The following is a 23287-nucleotide window of genomic DNA, read 5'->3' on the forward strand; positions in this document are numbered from 1 at the left end:
GCCATGTAGTGTGCTATGAGGGAAATTTTGGCCAGACAGTGGCACTACAGCCTACTGTTATTTCAAATTGGAACTGTTTAAGGTTCTTTTACGTGCATGGGACCAAATGACTAGATGTGTCCTGCACCACTGACAAGAGGAAACCATGCTGAAAAATCCTGCTCCAAGACCATTTATCATGAGGACAAACAGACAATAAAGGTAGAAATATTAAAGCAACTAACCTGTGCGATACCGCCTACCATACGTTTATTAACAGTAACACTGGCTTCTTCATCAGTATAATCTTTAGCTTGGTGAGCCGATCTAACTAATGCTTCTGTAGCTCTCTTAACAGCATTGCCAGCAGCCTGAATAATACAGTAAAATAATTAGATAAATCCAAATCTTTTAAAACTTACAATGAGTCCTGTGCTTAGTTTTCTTGGTATGCCTTGGAACAAGAAACAAATCCAAATCTTTTTGTCATGTTGTGTTTAAAGGCAGCAAGTGGATGTAAAATACAATGAGACTGTTGTATACTTTGACAGTCATGGCAGTCATGCCCAAAATAAGACTGTAAAATATTGGGCCCACTTGACTCGTAAAAATAAGTCTCAATCAATTGTACTGGGACAGACTTATTGTGCAGTTTTATCCAACATCAAATGGATTAAATTACTGACTAATACATGATATCCAATTTGAGTCCTGAAAGATACTACTGTTATTCTTCATCCATGTTTTACATGCCCATTGCATAATTGTATGTAAATGTAAATGAAATGTAAACAAATGATAATAAACCCAAACCTGTAAACGCTGCATAGCAACAGAACCTGGATCAGCTTTAACTTTACAAGCCATGAGTAACTGGGCAGTGGAACCAGCCACTTCCTTGGCAGATGCTATCAATTTCTCTTCACTTGCATGACCCTGAACCATCGAGTTGGCCGCTTCACATAAACTGTGTGTTGCTGCAGCCACCATCTTGGCCTGAAAATATTTATAATTAAAAAATATGTACAAGAAATATAAGTTCCTAAAAGGGTTAGAGCAATATATCTAGTTATTAGGAATGTTGATAAATGGCACTGCTATGGATTATTCTTTTAAAATTTCAAAACCTTATAAAAAGCTTTGAGATTCTGACAACATCCCCCTTCCCAATGAAATAGTAAATACAATTTTAATAGCTGTTTTCAAACAATTTAAATTCATTGAAATTTTGTTTTCAATATTACTTGTTCTAAGTCATTTCCGTTGAAATATTTCGATAAGAAAAAGGCGGATGTCTGTGATTTTTCTATTGAGAATGTTAGCCCTAGTAACCTTATCTACAAATATATTAAACAGGATTCTACAGACTTTTTTTTTAAATTTTTTAAATTGTTTTCCATGGATATTTAAAAGAAATTATGGGGAAGCATTATCCCCATAATGACAAAATACATGCAATAAACTTACAGCAGATATTAAACCTTGTGACCATTGTCCATCTTCATCTAAAGTGTGTCTGTGGAACGTTGATCCAACCTACAATATATTGTTGTTAATTAGCAGACAATACTAACTTATAATACTATTTAACATAACACAGGGTTGGGAAGCTAACAAATTTCATTTCATAAAACTCTACAACCTATAAAATACTACACAAGGTTAGGTCATGGTCATGATGCTGGATCTTCATTCGGTATATTTTATTTATAGTGTTTATATTTATTTATATGTGAACAATTTAAAACTATCTGAGAATTAAAACCTTTCTCCCACCTTTCCTTGTGCAACCAATTCCCTTTGTGCAGCAGAAGCCGACTTAACAAGGGCAGCAGTTGCAGCAGCAATAGATTTAGCAGCATCCAAAATTTGTTCTTCAAAATTCAAACTTTCATCTGCTTGCTAAAAGGAAAATATGATACTGACTTTCAACATGTATTCATATTAATCATTTTTCTAATGTAATGTAAAAAAAATTTGTATCTGTAAATCTATAAGTATATGCTACTATATCTATATTAATGAAAATCAAAGTGAAAGAGATATTGTAAAATATATAGGATACTAATATACCTAGATTTGAAAATAAAATGGTAGGAAAACTAGAAAAAAATCAGCAAATATGACTGGTCTACAGGATCACAAATACAGTATGTTACAAAAGCTGTTGGTGCTATGGCAACACAGTGCAAGATGTCATGGTGCTGGTAGGTGCTGAAAGGACAGACCTCTGTATTGACATGTTTGATACTTGGTGGATTTTAAATACATCACCACCAATTATATCAAACATATCTCACAGAGATCAGCAAACTCTTCACACAGCTGTCTGCCCTTGGTGCAAGTTTTTCAATCAATAAGACGATATCTACATAACTAATAAGAAGCAGACACAGTTCCACACCAAAAGCAAAATTAATTAATAATGGCTACTCATTGTTTTCAATTAATTATTATCAAAATTATTCTTTATTTTCATTGCATATTACAAATATCCAATTTTCATGTAAATGAAAGTTTTTTTGTGGTTTATGGCTTGATATATAATTCATGAAAAACACAAAGTAAAAAAAAACCCCAAAAATTTAAAAAATGGTGCAAAGTGACAAAGAAAAGAAAACAACTTACTCTTATTGCTTGTCGTGGTTTCAGTGCCGCTAACTTCTTAGCAGCAGCTTCAATGGAGTTGGCTGCTCCAAGTAATTCATTTTCAGCAATAACAGTAGGGTCATCTGGATCCACCCAATCCTGACCTGAGAACGAGAGTATAAAGGCTATCAAACATCTGTAAACTGAACAAATGTAATGTGTGGATATACATGTATTTTTTTAAAAAAAAAACAACAAAGGTTCAGATTTAAAATAGATATATGTCTATAATAAATCGATGAACTCAAAAGTTCATTTATTACTTTAAAGAATTCAAGAACTATTAACATTTGAAATCAAAACATTTGAAATAATATCTAATCGTATTCCACCATAAATCAGAATGATCACTATTCATGGATCACACACTTTCAATTAGAATCAAGTTTTATGATTAAATTAAATAATTTTATTGCAGATAAAGTAAAAGGTATTTACCAGGCTCATTTATTGAAATTACCAGTATAACAAATTTATATTAGCATAAAAGGCTTAATAGACTCATTTTAATTACACACACCTGTATCTTCTCTATTTTAAATATGTATTTTGTAGCAAAACATTTGTAAAATTAATAAATAAATCTGAGGTGACAAATCTGAAAATGTTGTACATATATGACATTTTACCGTGCAAATTATTTACCATATTCAAAGTAAAAGATGCATGCCCACTTAAATTCTTGGGGTAGCTAACTGCGACAAATTCTAACCAAACACTGAAGGTAAAGGTTTGTATGAAAATACCCTCAAAAGACATTTTCCGTTTTTGCTAATTGTCAAGACACACCATTAAAAACTAATGTTAATTAAAATTGATGAAAAATCAAAACACCCAAAATGTCAAATGAAAACAATATAGGTTTTTCTTTCTCGGGTCTAATGCTTTGACACTCGGCAAACCTTGGCAGACTCCGGTACCCTACATCTAGCCTTGGCTATATGACGGTAAGTGATATGTAGCTACACTCGTACAATTGTGATGTGGCTACCGGTTTACTTATTAGGAAAACTTGCCGCTTTTAGAAAGAATAAACATGGAAGAAAAAAGCTTCAGACATTGAAAGCTTTATATGATAAAAGACTCTTTACAGACGTCTTCATGGGCGGCGCCATTTGTAATCCAGGCACTTAAAAGTAGTTCCAATGGCGGAATTTGTCATACAGCCGAGACTAGATGTAGTGGAGTCTGCTGAGGTTTGCCAAGTGATACTTTGTATGATGACATCATGCATGGGTAAATCAAAAACGTGATGGTTTTTTTAAAGCCACAGGGTACCTTGTGGCAGCAAAGCATTTATTACTTTGAATACAGTATATTGTGAAATTAGTAACCTCCCAAAAAGATTCATCTCTTACAATCACCTGGTTAAAATAAGCCTATAGTCAGCCTTTTAACTGATTGGAAAAAAGTTCCAAAGAGACTTTCGAACACTCAATCATCATTTGTTAATACATCATCTCTCATGTCTGATAGCAGACACACAGAATCAATGTTAATAACAAACGATGGGTTTCAAAGGAAGTTTCAAGTTTGACTATTCTATCTATGGGTTGGTTATCTAACAAGTTTATCTATGGAGAATGCAGGATTACAGCAAAGACTTTTAAACATATTCTATAACAAATGTACAAATCATAAAAGAATTTCACGTAAACCTTGACAAACTCTCACAAAAAATCACCATAATAATGAATTATATACATGAAATCATTCAATATTTCAAACCCTTTACTTATCAGGTTAAAAATTTAGGGTTAATTTCACAAAGTGCATTTTTTTTATAATCAATTTATTATTGACAACGAAAGACTTTAGGACCAGTAAGTGCCAAGTTGATATCAGCAAGCAAAAACACATAGTTCTGCATGATTATCACACTCAACGACAATAGAAACTTAAAATTTATTAAAATCTGATTGGAATTCAATTTATTCTATTATGTACTATCTTTTACCATTCTCGAAGATGAGAAAATTAAACAAGCCAACAGTGAGGCTGATGTCCCCTGCCGAAATCCCAAAATAAATAGATGACACATATTAATTAATCGCACATTTATTTTTTTCAAAAGTATCAAGCAATCAAACTGATTATCAACTATACACTAAGTTTCATCACTCTCTATCAGATAGAATCAAAGTTATCTTGTCTCAAAGCTTTCTTCGAAAGGCGGGGGACAAAAAGTATCATTTTATCAACATTTGAAATATGACCAAAGAGCGTTTACTATCATTGAGTTTGCAGTTGTACCAAGTGCACATCGACCTTAAGATTCAAAATAAAATGAATTTATTTGATGAATAGTCAACAAATGATCTGAATTCTGATTTTATACAGAAATAATGTCATGAACATATTATAATATAGTAAAATGAGAACAAAAATTTGAAGAAGATATAACTTTTCTGAATCTCAGAAAACCCAAAAGAATCTCCCATTTGATTAACCTTTCACAAGAATCCATTGAAACATTGATCAAATTTATATCTACCATTAAGATATACAAAATACATCATCTGAATTATTAATAACACATTACGCACAGACAACAAATAATATATTCATTTCATTTTGGCTTATTATGTTGATTTACCATTATTATGCTTATTGTATTTCATGTTTATTATTGCCAAAAGTATTGACACTCAGGGTTTACTATGGGATCGTTGAATATTTACAAGCATGCTGACACACCATGCAAGGGAAAGACATTTTTTTATTAATTATACCCTATTGTCGATCTATACAAAACGCTCCAACACAAATGAGCATTGATCTTATTGGGGGGCAATCTTGTATATTCACCAAGACAGCTTTTTAATATTCAATGACTGAATAAACAAGCCAACAAAAGGCAATTATCATGCAGACACACAAACTCACAAGAACAATTTAGTTGAGGAGAAAAACTGTGTTGGAAAGAGGACATTAACTTATCAATGGTAACTCTCTACACACTATACTGGGAATGAGGGGTGACATTTTTAATAATAAGAAGAATGTACACAACAAGGGATATGGGTGTTCTTCATAAATAAGTCTCACATTACAGTAAATAATTATACTATATTTGTAATCAATATAAATGGGAAAGCGATTACGGGCTGTCTATTCGGGTATTTACGATATATTCAGCTCTTTGTAATAATAAATAAAATAATCATAATAATAAGCTGAAATAAAACATGCTGCAACAGAAATGTAAAAACTCATGTTGTAACTTGTGCTGAGATGTATTATAATTATAATATCAACAAACACTAAATCTACGTGGTTATCATTATTGTCGTTAGTTATCTCTAGTAGAATTCACCTATACAAGCTTATTACCTGGTATGTACGACCATCGAATTTCAATAGAATCTGAGAAGAAAAGGGGTAACAATTGTGTTCAAAGTTTATGTCGATCATCTGTATAAAATATACTAATAAGGATTGGCCATTCAAAATCCGATCTTTATTTGTGGCAATATATTAAAAAGAAATTGGGACAACCAAATAATGTTGTTACAGCAAATAAACTTTCATTAAAATAGTTTTCAATATCTTCTTATTAAGTACAAAAAGACCACTGCCTTGTATTCAGAAAGTAACATACAACAATGAACATTTTATAAAAGTGCACAATTTCTTTATGTCAGGCCTGTATTATTTAAATCAAAAACCAAATACCTGAAAAGAATTCAATCATAAAGAAAAGGGGAAAAAAAAATATTTTCAATTACAAAGAAAAGAAAATTCTGATTAACAGATTTAACAGCTAAAATAAACCTTTAGTAAAAAAAAGAATTCAATATCACAATTTTGAGGCTATGGTAGCATCAAATGTTTTATTAAAAACAGATTAAAATAAAAAAAAAAATGAAGCAACTAAAAAAGCGGTTGGAAATAAAACAACATTCAACAACTAAATGAACAGACCTCGTCTTGGTCGCGGTAAGCAGTCTGATGGGAAAAAAAATGAACGTCTATAAGAATACTGACATTCAAACTATTTGAACCACGATGATGTATGATAAAGATAGGTTGCCAGGCAACAAAACAGATGCCCACAGCAGCTATGTACATAGGGGCTTTTTCAAATTTGTATTCTTTTGTAGCTAATGGGAGCCAAGTAGTTGATAACTAGCCTTAACAGAAATCAAGTGGATGATAACTAGTCGTTACAATATTTTTTTAAAGATCAAGAGCAATAACTCAGACAGTATAGAAAAAGAGATAGAAATGGGGTTTAACGTCGACTCAAAACAAACTAGGTCATTTCGGGCCTAACATATGGTTCAATTTTATTCCAATAATTTGTTAGCGTGTGGAGGTCTTTAGCAGTGGGAGGGAATGGGAGGACCTGAAGAAAACCTATGAGGCTGGACAGACGACCCTACTCCTTGTCACATACAAGCGGAAAATCGAAACGCCAGTTGACTGAATAACAGACCTTATGATCCATTCGGTACCCCCCTCAAACAGTATAGGTGATTTTTAGAAATGGTTGAATGAAAATTAATCATGCACATAAACTCTGCCTATAAATTTCAAGTCAATTGGATCATAACTTTTGCCTCTAGAATGATTGTGGACAACTGACAGACAGGCATAGGTGAAGACAATATAGGACCACATTTTAATGTGGTGTATAAAAACACAATCTATTTGTTTACTTATTTATATATCAATAGATACAAACATAAACATAATAATACAAAATAACCTTAAATAAATAAAGGTAATAAACCTAAGGTGGCATAAACAAAATTGGACCTTTACCAAAAAATAAAATATATTTTAGTGAATATGGCTGGAATAGAAATGAGCTCCACTATTCATCCATGCATTAGATAAATCTCGTTTGAATGAATTTATTTTCCCTACAACATTCTTTAACAAAAGAACAGCCTATGAAGTACCAACTATATCTTGCAGTGGAAACAATTGTGGTCATGGATGTAACCTACTTGCAAGATCAAATTATAATATTTTTCTATGTGGAACTTGTGGGGTGAAATTAAAGCTATTATGATTCAAATTTTATAAATCAAAATGAATTTTCCTTATGTTGTACAGCCTTTTTCCTCATTTACTTTATATACCTGACCTCACAAGAGAACTAATAATGCATAAAAAATATTATTTTTGGGGGATTGAATTTTGTTAAATAAATAGTCTGAAATATGTGCTAAGTGAACTTTCTCAGATAATATAACCTATAAAAGGATCCAAAGATAGGTTGCCAGGCAACAAAACATACGCCCACAGCAGATAAATCGGCCGGGCAGTCAACAAGTGTTGTCGCATATTTTTACTTTTTTCGGTAATGAAACATTTATAATACACTAAAATCTGATTAGAATTTGTTTGGTTTTTATAAAGTTCTGCCCCATGCTAACGTTTAGTATATGAAACTTTGAATATCATGGATATAGCTGTTTAAGTCATAAAAATTAATCGAAAAACAATATACTTGTTCATCTCAAGATCTTAAACTCTGTGTATCAATCTGAAGTCAATCGGATGATAACTTTAGCCTCTAGAGCATCCACAAGATTTTTCAAAGTGATCAAGGGCCATAAATCTGGCAGTAATAATCGGAAATCACTGAAAATCAATAGGCTTCTTCGTCTCATGGCCTTAAACACTGTATATCAATTTAAAGTCAATCGGATATTAACTTTATCCTCCAGAGCGTCCACAGACCAACAGACGGACGGACGGTGGCGACGACAATATACGACCACATTTCAATGTGGGAGTGTATAAAAACTCAAATATTGTTTGTCACAAACAGCCTCATTTCTCAAAAATGAATTCATTTCTACTCAGTTCTAGGTATATAAAATAAATCCTAATAATACGTATTTAATTTTTATATATTCATACAAGAATTTGCAAGATGCTATAAAATCAGAAAATAACCACCAAAAAAAGCATAAAAATGGTGAAGAAAAAACCTTACTATAAAATATTATTGCACACTGACCATAAATGAGAATAATTATCTTACCTTTAATAGCTTCTGATGACTGCATTAATTCTGTGACAGCATTAGCTACTTTCCTCGATATCAAAGATAATGTCTGTCTACCTTCTTGTGAAGGTTTTGAAAGAACCTATCAATAACAGAAAATAGTCATTAATACTGTTCTTTTTTTTTTCAACTATTTATCTATTTTTCAATTTAAGATGAGATCAAAGCAGGATATCGAGAAATGTTTTTGTTAATGACTAATGATATTTATCCCGACTTACCATGTGAACATGTTCTAATAATTCTCTATAAGCTGTACCACACATTCTACCAGCATTGATAGCTCTCTGTCGAATTTCAGATGTTTCTGCATTTGCAGCTGCAGCCTGTTGAAAATTTCATAAAAAGAAAACATAAAAATACTGCCTTGGTGTAATCTTATTAATACAATTCAAGCCTTAGTTAAAGGTATCTTCTCTGGAGGATAATTAGTTCATCTGTACGACGATTTACCGTTACTTATTTTTATATTTGTAATGACCACCAAAACTAAAATTATACACTTAAAAATTGTCTTATTACCGGTAGGTGAAATATTTTGGATAGCTGTTTGGTTTTTCTAGCAGTTTGGGTAGGTTTTCAAATCAAGAAAATATATCTTTTGTAGAATTGTCACATCGTATGTATCTTAAAATAAATCTCCATCTATTCTACTAACCTTACAATTATGAAGTAAATCCATAATGGCTTTACGCCCCATATTAGATGCAGCTATAATGTCCTCTTGTTTCATGGAATTGGCTGCTGCCACTGCCTTGGCTGTAGCCGCTGTAATGGGTTTGGTGTAACGAATCAGATCTTCTGCAGTTGCCTTCTTACCAATAGTGTCTGTGGTGTCATAAGCCTGTTCAGGGAAAATTAGTTCACTTAAGTTTCATACAAGCAAAAGCTGAAAGGTAATTCTAAAAATATTAATTCTTTTTCCAGTTAACAAAGTTAATATTCCAAGCTTACCTTAATTTCTTGGTTAATGGCTTCAATAGTTGATTCAAGAGCTCTAGTACCCCGTACAGCCTCATCTTCCACAGTTTTAACAGTCTTTAACAACGATGTAACATTAGTTACCATTACCTACAAACAAAATGGCCTCATAAAACAACATTTTGTCCCAATATCTTTATATTCTCTACTTTTCTTAATTTGTGGATGCGATGTAAATGTTTAATAGATAATGGATGTGCCGAGTATGTACTCAATTTACAAGCAGATTTGTTATTACTACAAGTAATTCCTATCTATATCATGTCAAGAATATGAATTTGAACCCAAACTTTATAGATACCTGTCTGTTCATATTGTGTTACCATAATGTGCAATGGATAATTTGTATTCAAAATTCCACCTTAATCATGCATGTTACATCATATAAACAAATGTATTCAATGATGGCTTTTAAAGGTTTTCTAACATTTCAGTGTCTTCTTTCAAGAGAACTTCAATTAAACAAGAACTCTGTTCTTTGCTTTAAACTTTTGTTCCATAAAGTTACGTCGACAAAAAGCAGGGGCCTAACTTCACAAAATCTTGTCAGTTTGACAATTTTTATGACATAATTTCAATACGTCAGATTGGCAAGACAATATTTCACAGAATATGAATTTTTTTTAGCTGTTATCTCAAATTAAAATTATAAATTTTTAGGTGTTTTAACACATAAAACCATGAAAATCAACAATATTGTGCTTCAAGGTTAATTATTTTAAGTATTTAATTTTACTGATCTACAGGTAAATTCTGCAACAGGTCAATTTCACTACCAGTCATTCAAGCCTGGCAAATATAATGGAAATGAGAACCCAGGACAATAACCATATTTAATACTGGATAGATGGATATAAATGCAGACAGGTTGATGATATATATATTCCCCTTTAGTACCAATAATATATAATGTATGTTTATCTACTAGGGTCAGGTATGTATATATATATATCAAGAGTGTTTTAGTGGGGTCGTGATAAGGTATATAAAAGTTGGATACCAGTATGTATGCAAGGATGACAGTTAGAACAGTATGGTAAACATTAATACTCAACAACCCAGTTATCTTTATTATCAACCCCTCACTTACAATCTACATATCTTAACAACTTTTCCTTTCTATCATATCTTTTAGCCTCTATATTTTAAACCCAAGTATACTAATTGATTTGTTAGGATGTACAGTGTTAAGAGTATAACTAGACTATCTAAATCTGAAAGACAATTATAAACACTACAGTTGTATGGTTACCAAATAAAAAAAAAAAGTCTAATAAAATGGTATGGTAACTAAAATACAATAAATTACAAAGAGCGTTGAAAGGAGGGTAGATTTAATAAATCTAGTTAAATTGATTAAATGATAAGAAAAGATTATCTCGATAAATATATTCTTAAGTCTAATTCAAATAGGACACAGCAAATTGTAATACCATACTGCTCAACAGTCAAACAAGCTAAATAAAGTCATAGTGGTAGCAAACTAGGAATGTGTGACATATAATCATTAATAACTCGTTGTTAAAACATAAAATAATAAAACAACTCAAAATGTTAAAAAGAAACAGACACAAACAGAAAAGGAAACTTTTATTCGACAATAGAAAAAAAAAAAGAATACAGTTCAAATTCTAATCAAACATGTACATTATATTATAAAATACATAGTATTCTAACCAATGAGAATAATAACTAGCTATATTTTTTATATATAATATATTTGAAAATACAAAACTTTATTAACTAAAACCTAACTTTCAACATCAAATTAAATTGTATCTAAATGCATTTAAATATATATATATATATATAATATAAAAACCACTACATATACAACATCTTTATTATTATGATATGTTAATAAAAATCTTGATAGGAAAATTAAAGCTTTATTGAGTTAAAAAAAAGTACAGTAGTAATCAGTCTCACATAATTAACTGTAGGTGATCATAGAGTGACACAACATGGAGGGGAGGGAGAAGCAGGGGGAAGGGGTGCAAATGTGTGATCTGTACAATTTGATAAGCTTGCAAGAATCATACAGGATTTTCTACAGTACAATACAAAATGGCCATATCTGTATTTACATACTGTTGTAAAATAAAAAATTATCGTTTGGTAAAAATCAAGTGATTTTATAGTTGTTGTTAAATACAATATCAATTTATTAACAATCCTTGAAATAATAGTTATTCAACGATATCTACCAGATTCTCAACTGAACTAGTGAACATTATTCTACTTGAGTACTTTAATATAGTAAGGATTGCGGTAGAAATCATTTACGGATACATAGGTTGTGCTAAAGAAAACTTATCACTAAATGTTGCTTACTACTGCAGTAATCTTAGATAACGTTACTATTTCAAATTTTTTTTTTATTTTAAATTATATGATTCAATTAATACTGACTAGATCTATTTTCATAAAATGCCATTACTAGTATGTACATCACATTAATACAAAATCAAACAGAACACCAACAAATGTCTAACATTAATAACCTCACTACAAGGTTTACAAGGTTCCTTATAATATACATCATACATAATCTAGGTCAGAAGAGAACTAAGTAGTTGGATATCTGAAGCGCCAAGATGGCTATTAACATGCCCAGGATTTTTTGGAGCAACTGGGGGAGGAGGACGTGGCGGTGTCATGTCAGCCAACTCATCCAAATCAGATGACCAATCATCATGCAGAGAATAGTCAGGAGGCGGAGGCCTAGGTGGTGCATCAAAATCCTTGTGCAGGTCAAAGTTCACATTAAAATGAACTGGTGCATTTCTAGAGTTCATGTTGCCATTCATAATATTCATATTGGTAGGTCCTTGACCTTTAGATCTTGGCATAACTGGTGGTGGAGGTGGGCCACGTTGAGGCGGATTTGGTACAATAACTAATGGCTTTCTTTGTGGTTGGGGCATAATTCGAATTGGCTGTGGTGCCGGTTTTGGATGTGCTATTATCTGAATTTGTGTTCTTGCTGCAGATGGTATCTGAACTCGAGGCTTTGATGGGTGAAAAAACAATTGGCTCTGAAAATAATTTATATAACCGAGTCAGAAACTTTACAAGACCACAGGAATCTGACCTTCTAATCATATATATATATGCATACACCACCGAACTAGACAATATATAATAAAAAAAGAACAGGAATGCAATGCCTGTTGAAGCCTCGATTTTACCTGCTCTCGCTTCGGCTCGTTTTTTTTTCAACAATTCGTAATGTCAGGCAATCAAACCTCTGTCAATTCACTCAGATATGTTTTTTCTTCAATCTAGCCGTTTGATTTGCATAAATACTCCCCACAAAACGATATCATAGCCACTTGTTTCCAATATTTACATTATTTTCGTTCATTGACGTTTGTCATTGAATCAATGCGCTGATGTCACACAAAAACCTAACCAAACTCTGAAGTCCCGTATACTTCCGCCTCAAGATCATGAATATTCACCAAAACCTTGCAGAAAATGTATATTCAAATCCTCTGCTTCGATTCTACACCCAAAAGTCAACAAAAATCGCCATGTTAAAGGGGGGAAATGGAAAGGGAGAGAAATACTACAAATATCTTTGGCCCTTGTTTCAATGGTCTAGTCACTGCGGATTGATTTTGTGTAACGTCAGCACATGGATGCAATGACAGGCATTGCATTCCCGTTCTTTTTTTTTATTATATATTGTCTAGTTCGGTATGGTGTATGCATATATACGGATAGAAGGTCAGATTCCTGTGACAAGACTTACAAATTGAACAGATGGACATCACTTATTTGTAAACATGAGTCAATAATTACAAGGTATTATAGTAGTAATAATCAAATTAACCAAGAGAAAGTTTAGATATAATAATAATAAAAACATAATTCAGCAAAGACATGAACAAGTGGAATAAAATGGTTAGTGCAACAATAATCAAGAACTGATGAAACCTTATATTCAAATAGTGTCACACATTCCTAGACTAGTTCAATTTGGTGGGGAAACATAAATTACCACTTTATCAAATCGAAGATTGCTTGACAGACATAGAAACCTCTTTCTGATTTGGATATAACTTTTTTGTAATTCGGTAATACATGATCTAGCCAATTCTCAGATGCTTTCAATTAGATATGAAAGATTTAAACCTATCAGAATTGCTACAATTAGATTTTAAAATAACACAGAATCGATAATAACGTAATTAGATCTTTATGTATTGTAGGGCAACTAAAATTAAAATCAGAATGAACAAAGATAAAAATTTCTTTATTAGTTGTTTCTAGAATAAATTAAATGTATAAATTCAAAAGAAATTGGCTAGTTGACAAATCAGATGAACAAGAAGTGAAAAAAGGGAGGTAACTATGTCTGTTAATCAACCTGGATGTCTTGAGAAATAAAACTGGTATCATACCTTATCACAGCACACAATAAAACACTTGATGTATCTAACTAACTGGATGTTAGTGTCACATGCCTTCATCTATAATCTTCTTTAAACTGGTTATTTATCACACACATGCTGTTATAAAAGCTATTTTATAATGCCAGATCATTTAAGCGTGTTTTGCATGAAGATTTGAAGAAATTGAGGATGATGTCTGCTGTAATGATGTTATTGGTTTATGTATGTAACAATTCACCAATAACTTTATATTGTTCCAAGTAATGTATATTATGCTTGTGTAGTTTTAGTATTACAATAAATTAAATCAAGGTTATATTTTGGGTTTTTTCTGGTGTTGTGAATATATTGAATGTGCTATTGATTATGTAGAAATGCAGTAACATCAAACCATGCTTTCTGCAAGATTTGTAATTTGAAATTTTAAGATATGGTTTTAGTTTTTTAATTCAACATGAATATCTTAATTATTGTATCCTTTGCTTAAATCCAAATAAATGGAATATTTTTCCTCAAATTTTCTTTAAAAAAAAAAATCAACCATCTGTGCTATAACAAAAAAAAAACCCAAAGTACTATTTTCTTTTTTAGTGGTGACTTCTGCTTTCTTTCCATATAAATTTTAATGACATAGTTTAGTTGATTCTTTTTCAGTAAAATAAGACTTCACAGGCACATGAATCAAACCATTAATTTGTACTAGTATTTAAAAAATCTCTCCAGTCAAATGGCAACATAGATTTGTCTCATTGTCATACTCATAGTTCTCAGATGACTGAAATATTTCAAGTTTAATTGAATCTATTGACATTGTTTACTCACAATGATTGATACTACTGGGTATCCATATTCCAGGAGGAACTCAAAGTAGAATTTTTGATATTTTGATAATCAGTATTTGGTTTACAGATTCATTCAAAATCAATCACTGGGTTTTTCTCTGAATCTTAATGGTGAAGCTCAACTGTACTACATAGTGATTGTCTGGCAGTAAAATATTTGAAAGGAGAAATTAAAACGAAATAATGTCTGTGTGTACCCTTATATACCTATTATACAATAATTTACAAGGTCTGAAACCATCTCTACATCATGGATTACATTACAAAACTGTTTTATTTAGGAATAGAATAAAAATTCTAGACACTGGTACAAATTAAGAATTGACATCTGTTTCAAGAATCTGTGAATTTATTTGTGATTAATAGACTAACATGCCCATACACTGTTACATCACTGAAACTGTACCAAACTGCAACAGGCTATTTCACTTACCTTAGCTGAATCTTTTAGATGATGCATAGCTGGATCTTGTACATCTTTACCAGATGCATTTTTAGTAGCGCTGATTAAATCTGAGAGAGCAGACGCAACATCTTTAACAGCATTAATTAATAGAACCTGTTTAATAATATACACATATAACTATATATAAAACATTTACAGACAAAAATGGCATAGATACATAAATATCAATTGTATAACAGATTTGATCAAAGTAGCCCAATCAATTAACAAAGATAAGTTTGGTAATGTTCAAAGAATACTCGTAGAAACATTGTCTAAATATATTAGTAGCTGTTTCTTCTAACTCTACCAGTTAGTAAATACCACTAAAAGATCATTACACAATTTGTTTTTATATTAAATTAATAAATGATAGTTAAGTATGTAATTACCTGTGCTTCTGGTTGTTCTGAAGTAAGAGAACCAGCACCAAATTTAACCACATCTGCTAATCTAGTGATAGTTTTAACAGCTTGTTGAGCAGCAGAAGCTAATTGTTCCTGATTAGAAGCTGCTCCAGCAACAAGTGTTTTTGTGTCTTCAACTAAAGCCTTGGCTGTTTTTAGAATATTATCTCTGTATAAATGGAAAAAAAGATATTTAACTAATGTATAATGTAAGCACCCATATTTAAAAGTAACATTAACACAACTCAAGTATATGTAGAAAGAGAAGTTCATTTCCAGTAGACAGTTTTTAAATAGGTCTGTCTGTCCATATCAAAAGAGAATAAATTTTTGGACTATATAAATTTACCTGTGATCTGCGAATGATTCATCTCCTTCCGGATTTAATGTACCAGCTGTAGCAAACATTATAGTTGTATCTAGATCTCCTATAATACCACTAACAGTACTAGCAGCATTAATACAGGCTTGTGTACCACGTGATCCAGCCTGGAGAGCAGCTAAGATAAACGACACCTACAAATAGAGAAAAAAATATACATATTTTTTCCCCACTTTCAAATGGCTGCATTTTGGCAATCTAACATGTAGTAGTCAACCAAGAAAGAAAGATTCTTACATGACAATCAAATCAAAATGTATATATTGTACCTTTTCTGATATACTTCTAGCATGATCTGATAGATCTCTTCTAGCATATTCATCTGTTGGATTCATCTGTAAATTACCAGCATCTTGTACAATCTCAATCATAGATTTACCTAAATCTTGTACTGTTGATTGAATACGGTGAGAAACCTGTGTATAAAATATATATAAATTCATTTAGTATATTTCAATAATTCGCTTTTGCATAGTGGTCTTTAGCAGTGGGAGGAAACCTGAGGACCCGGAGAAAACCAACGGGGTTGGACAGGCGACTATACTCCTTGTCACATACAACCGGGGATTCGAAATCATGCCAGCTGACTCAATGACAGGCCTTATACAGCGCGCACATGCTAACCATTCGTCCATCCAACCCCCTATGGACGGACGGACAAGGGCGACAACAATATATGTCCACCTGAAAATGTGGAAGTATAAAAACCCTGTATGATACTTACATCAACATTGGTTGTAGAAGATACAGCACCCCTAGAATTACTGACCAACTGACTATAGTCTCGTGTCATCTGATTGGCCAATTGACCTAGATCGCTCACATTAGTTGTAGATTTTCCAGTCTGAAATGTAATACCATTTTATATATATAAATTATGTTGTTGTTGTCTGAAATGTAATACCATTTTATATATATAAATTATGTTGTTGTCTGAAATGTAAAACCATTTTATTTATATAAATTATGTTGTTGTTGTAAACTTATTCAGAAAAACCTAGATAGGTATCTAATGTGTAATAAACTATTTCCACCGAAAGCAATCAGTGCATGTATGTAGTTTTAAAATGTATCAATAATCATATAGAAGTTTACCATATCTTGTGCTGTTCTAGCTATTTGTTTAGCTAGTCTAACCATATCTGTTTGATAATCTACAAATGATGCTTTCTCTCCTACAGCTATTCTTTCATCAATCTAAAAAAAAACAAGATTGTGGGTGTTAGATTTGATATGTTATTCCTATACTATCGAATATAATTTCTCTCTCAATTTTAAATCTACTCTTATTTCATACCTATCAATTGTACTGTAAATAATGCATATCTATTTATTATTTCTATTATATTAACCTGCTTAGTTTATTTATACACATTCATTATTCTCCATTTATTTTGTACATACAATTTCGAAAATCATACAACAGAGTACATTTGCTTAAATAATTTTATATGTTGTATAATAATCATTCATTATATAGATTTTACATTAGTATGGTTTTCTCACCTTTGTAATAGATTTGGATATACTGTCAATCATACTGGAAACAACACCTGTCTGTGATGCAGCTTCTTCCATTGTTTGTAATAAATCTATTAAAACATCTTTCATATCATCAGCTGCATTATCAATAGGTTGATGTGCATGAGATGACTGAAATATAAACCATCCAAAACATAGCATTCAATCCAGTAGATATTACTTAATAACTTTCTATACTTTACTAAAATATGTAGAATAATTATAATGAGAGTTAAGAAACAATTTTAGAATTCTGATCAACGTACATAATTTCTGAGAAGTATATGGCAGCTACATGTACCATATTGGTGTGACACAACTGAATGGTATACAATGGCAGTATATCTTCCCATCATGTGACACACGGCATCGACCCTGTGAAGGGATTATTTTTAGGTAAAGTTGTCCCCAATGGAAAAAAAATATAGGTAATTTGTCTTCTACTGCATCAACGTTTTTTTCTGGATTAAAAGAAATGACAATTTTCTCCAAAGTTATTTCTGGGTTAACAGAAATGACAACTTCTGACCACTGACAGATATACAACAACAGAAATCAATCTTTAGCAGATTAAATAAGACAAAATAATCCATTACCTTGGGATTTCCAGCACCTTCTTTAGCTGCATAAACAAATTGCAAAGCTGATTCTGCGACTGTTTTAGTTTGATCTAATATATTCATTTGTTGTTTAGAGTTATTGTTCCTAGATGCTGTACCTATAGCACTATACGATAATGGTTCAAAATATGATGTAATTGTGGTTATCTGCAATAGATTCCATACATTTTGTTTAATAAAATTGTCAACTCACCTCAGATATACAGAATAAACCATGTGTAATTAAATACTTCAGGTATAATCACTAACTATGCCTTTCCGTTCATATTTTGATTATTTGAATCTAATCTGATTAAAATACAGATCTATATTTTGTTTCGTTTTTTTATACTTTCGATGGTCTTCACTGCATGAAGATCTGACAAGTTATAGTGGGAGTTCACGTCAGGGGTCAAACGAATGTTTTTTTACCCTATGACGTCAGATATTGATTAATCAATCAGCGTTGACGTTTCTAGTGATTTACCCACAGTTCCGTGCAACAAAAGGCCAAAAGCTCGCTGTAACAGACCGTTTCATTGGCTAATCCCTCACATCAGCCAGAACACATCAATAATAACAACTCTTCCAGATCCTAGTGTAGTAAAGACAAGTAAAACTAAATTTTGAACTATAAAAATGAAATGAAATAGGATCTGTATTTTAATCAGATTGATTTGAATCATGATACATAACAATCAACTTACCAAATGACCCAAATTTTCAGGTTCTCTTTTAGCAGCATTACGTACAAAGTCAATCTTTTCTAATATTTCTCTAGCACTGTTTATCATCTGTTCTTGGAAGGCCTGTGATATATAAAGAAAATATAATAAAGAAAACATAGGTTGCCAGACAACAAAACATACACCAACTGCAGCTAAGTGGTCTGAGCTGTCCACAAAAATTGTCACATATTTTTTCTTTTGTAGGTAATAGGCACTTTCAAAACACTAAATAATGAACAAGAGAAACAATCCATGAATTAATTATAAGAAATAACTAAAATTTGACTGGCTTTCAGTTCTTTCTAGTGCTAACATTTATGTAACAGTAATCAGATAACTTTAGCTGTTCGAGTAATTGGAAATTATTGAAAGCAATAGGCTTTTCTGTATCATGAACTTAAAAGATGTGTATAAATCTAGTCAATGGGATGATAATTTTAGCCTCTAGGGTGTCCACACGATTTTTCAAACCACAACTTAGTCAGTAATTATTGGAAAGTCTCCCACAAGCAATTGTAGCTGCAAGACCGCCGGACGGGCGGTGACAACAACATACGACCGTGGCACATCTTAATGTAGGCGTATAAGAATCATTCCACCATTTTAACTAGATGGGCTTAAAGACTAAGAAAAAAATAGTTCATCTCTTGATGTTATTATGCATATAAAACAAGATCTTACCGCAAGTGATTTTTCGCTCTGTGGGTGTAAATTCTGACTGATGGCGGCTAAAGAAGCTTGATCTAACTGTCGGATAACTCTATTAATCTTCTCAATACCTTCATCACATTCATTCTGACCAGGTGCTGAACCTCTACAATTATAAATTATCTTGCGTTAAAAAAAGATGCTAATGTAACAACATCAAATCACCATGATACGGCCAAAAAAAGGGTTCTATTTCCTGTAACAGATGGAAAATAGGGTAGGGTTGGTAGGTAGGGTTTTTTTTTTCTTTTTGTTTTTTAATGTTACATTGTTAGATTTGTAATGGGTCGGTCGGTTTACCGGAAACAGAACATTTTTTTTTGGCCTAACAGGTGAGAATGATATTTGACAATGTGTATAAACCCAACAAAGATCAATTCTAGAATGTTGAAATTCACAATTTTATAGTGCAGACATGGGGTATAAAATGTGGCTTTTAAAAAGCTAGGATCAGTACAACTCTAACAGTTATGTGGAAAACACAGAGAAGCATCATTGCAATAATTCAGTGGGGCCATCACACTATAATACTGAAAATGGCCGTCAGTTTCCTGCAGAGCAGGTTTCCACTAGAAATCGACTAAGGCCTGGAAGTGTACGTGTGAAAATGCCTCGACAAGGGCAGCACATTATCCTGCAACATGCAACCTCTACAGGATTACACGCTGCCAGTTTCCTGTAATTAGGTCATCAGTCTCATATCACGCAAGCACCGTCAGGCAAAAATCAGTGGTACATTTTCATTGCCTCTCGGTACAATAATTCCAACTGATCAGAGCATCTAAAGTGTCCAGTAAAATGTAACTGAGAATAAAATATACTATAAAACTAAAATTGTTTATGTATACTGTTAAACTTACTTGATGGAAGAAACTAATTGTTTGATAGAATCAGACACACTCTTTGAATGATTGGAATACATCTGATATGTTGGCGGGTCTCTTGGATTAACAGCTAATTGTTTAGCGGCTTGTAACATATTACATGCACCATCAATCATGGATTTACCAGCAGAAGTGATTGGTTCTTGAGCTTGTCGAGCCTAGAATACAAATAACCGTTATAATGTGTTTCATGATACAATTAAAATTCAAAGATAACTCACTACAGATTAATGTTTATATGGGTAATAGCGACTTCTAGGAAAAAGTTTACAAGGAATTATTAAACTTATGTACCTTAGGACTGATTTTAGCTGGTTTACTAGCAAATTCTGGTGATGAAGCAAATGTAGTTAGTTCTTCCACAGCATCAACTAAAGGACGAGCAGCTTCAGCACACTTCTGTCTATTTTGGTCAGTAAAGTCTTGGTCCAGTGCCTAAAAATATTCCACAGATGTGTTTTTATAGGCCACAATAAATTAATAAAATCAGAAGTAAAATGTCAGACCTGATTAAATACTTGATAAATCAAAAACCTATCTTAATTAAAAAAAAATTGTCTTTTCGGAAATCATAAATTGCCTTATTTCCACTTGTTAAATTGTTGTCTGGAACAAGTGCTATGAATAAACATTGATAATTCCAAAGAATTCAATTATTGTAGAGCAAAGTTACTCACTTTTATTGCTTTGACTAGCATAGCTGTACTGTTAGCAACATCCTTAGCACTCTGTACAAAATGTCGCTTGGCAACAGGGTTAGCGGTTTTGGAGGATGCAACACGACAGGCATTACATAAGGCAGACGTGTGTTTGGCCACAACAGTAGCAGCAGACAGAACCTGAAAATAATTCATACACAACATTGATTAATTCTTCAATCTAACAGTTATTTTTCAGCACCTAAAGTGTAGAGGATATTCATGTGTTTTGCCTTGAATGATAAGAATACAAAAATGAAGGAGAATTTGAAAGATTGCAAAATTAGGTCAATAAATATGTAGCACATTATAAATGTTTTAATGAAGTTCTGTAAACAAAGAGTAAAATGAATGAAAGCATGCAATATGCGATTATTTAACTTTCAAAAATCTGAATTAATTTAATACATGCAATGTTTTCTGCGTAAGCAATACAAAAATCTCTTTTTGCACAAGATCCAAATGTAAACTGTAAGAAGAAATGTTATCCAGTATATAACATAAGTTATCATATGCATATAATATAGAGATATAATAAAAGTAGCTGTGTTTAACCAGTAATCGAATTTCACCTGCTGTTGCCAAACTTCCATGCCTGATCCTGTCGCACTATTTTAATATCCAATCTACATTAACACAATCTTACTTTTGCTTTGTTCAATGCAACCCTGCTCTAATTTCTTGGGATCGAGACAAGACAGGTAAAATCTTGCATCATTTGGCATGTTAACGTTAAGTTTCTTTGCTTTTTCATCATGTTATTTAAAGTAATAATATGTTTATTAAGTTTATGGTCATTACACATTTGACACAGCTACTATTATAGAGGTTATTATATATAAATATATACATGGCGTTTAACATTATGGTTGGTGAATATCAAATATTGGATGTGTGATTAAATCAGGATGACAGACTTTATCTGTTATATATACGATCTTCAAAAAATATTTATTTACAATATGTTATTAATATCATAAACATAAGTTTTAACAAATAAAAAAATATATCACAATCAAACCCAAACTAATGTCTGCCTAGCCATACACATCTTCATATTATCAAGCGAACATGACCATATCTTATTACCCAAGGACCGATATTAAAAAGGGGCTAAGAATGTCGGACAAATATTGACTTTCTTAGGCTTGAAATATGTCGGTGGTAGTGTGTTATGAACACAAGTTCTACCAATAATATTTGTCTACACATAGAATGTTCACAAGATATGCATTATCCTTAATTTGATAATATGATGATGAGCCATACAGTGCGTTGCAATACGATGACAGCTGAAAACAAAACATTATACCGCAAGACATGGCAAACATACACAAACAAAATACCATAACTATGCAGATTTAATCTTGTATCCATATATGGCATATGAAAAACATCTGTTATATCAGTTTCCACTGACAATATTGTTCAGTATACATTTCCTATAATGTAACTCACTGGTGCTAGATATAAGGAATAGTGTACCGGCAGTAATTATACATGGGATAGCCACTAGCATCGATCACAATACATACATGTACAAATATATAACATATATATATCTTACATATATTCTTTCTTAATGTACATTTAGAATATTTATAATTTTCACAATTAATCATATTTATCTCTGTTAAACACTTTTAGTACCACATGATGTTGTTAAAAAGAAATTTTCACTTCTAAACGTTTAAAATGAAAATAGTGCAAACACAAAGAAATTATGAGAATTTACAACAAAAAATAATGTTTTCTGTGCCGACATTACATCTAAATTTTATAACTTAACCAAAAGAACAGAACCAGATCTGATTGGACAAAATACAGACATAAAAGGACTTTCGACTGGCGAAGAAAATGCCTTATAGGCATGCAAGTCTTACCATTGACCGTATGGTCCAGGATTCGTAATACTTAACAAACAAAACAAAATACAAACAGGTTAGAAAGAAAACAGATGTTAACCATTGACCTCACAATTTAAATATTTATCTGCTCAATAGTCAATTAATACAGTGTATCTCCATGTTACTTTTTGT

At 31.9% G+C, this 23287-nt stretch overlaps 1 protein-coding gene across 14 annotated transcripts in view; it reads right to left on the minus strand.

Moving 5' to 3' along the window:
* Positions 1-23287, minus strand: part of LOC126815229 (talin-2-like) — an 81031-nt gene that overhangs the window by 2831 nt on the left and 54913 nt on the right. For 5 of the 14 annotated variants that reach the window (XM_056099792.1, XM_056099793.1, XM_056099798.1 and 2 more), the window contains 25 exons: positions 23132-23161; positions 21228-21389; positions 20845-20985; positions 20527-20708; positions 19640-19772; positions 18938-19039; positions 18228-18398; positions 17617-17763; positions 17206-17307; positions 16835-16954; positions 16380-16526; positions 16078-16244; positions 15714-15897; positions 15310-15435; positions 9608-9724; positions 9312-9497; positions 8875-8979; positions 8630-8735; positions 6553-6576; positions 5962-5994; positions 2608-2732; positions 1756-1881; positions 1447-1515; positions 793-975; positions 225-350 (listed from right to left, as the gene is read on the minus strand). In XM_056099792.1, coding sequence (XP_055955767.1) covers positions 225-350; positions 793-975; positions 1447-1515; positions 1756-1881; positions 2608-2732; positions 5962-5994; positions 6553-6576; positions 8630-8735; positions 8875-8979; positions 9312-9497; positions 9608-9724; positions 15310-15435; positions 15714-15897; positions 16078-16244; positions 16380-16526; positions 16835-16954; positions 17206-17307; positions 17617-17763; positions 18228-18398; positions 18938-19039; positions 19640-19772; positions 20527-20708; positions 20845-20985; positions 21228-21389; positions 23132-23161 — 3114 coding nt within the window. Of the gene's footprint in view, positions 1-224; positions 351-792; positions 976-1446; positions 1516-1755; positions 1882-2607; positions 2733-5961; positions 5995-6552; positions 6577-8629; positions 8736-8874; positions 8980-9311; positions 9498-9607; positions 9725-11211; positions 12673-15309; positions 15436-15713; positions 15898-16077; positions 16245-16379; positions 16527-16834; positions 16955-17205; positions 17308-17616; positions 17764-18227; positions 18399-18937; positions 19040-19639; positions 19773-20526; positions 20709-20844; positions 20986-21227; positions 21390-23131; positions 23162-23287 lie in introns of those variants that run through there. The other 9 variants (XM_056099796.1, XM_056099799.1, XM_056099802.1 and 6 more) reach the window with 7 other exon arrangements.

This window comes from Patella vulgata, chromosome 3 (assembly GCF_932274485.2).
Source record: "Patella vulgata chromosome 3, xgPatVulg1.2, whole genome shotgun sequence".
Classification (NCBI taxonomy): Eukaryota; Metazoa; Mollusca; class Gastropoda; family Patellidae; genus Patella; species Patella vulgata.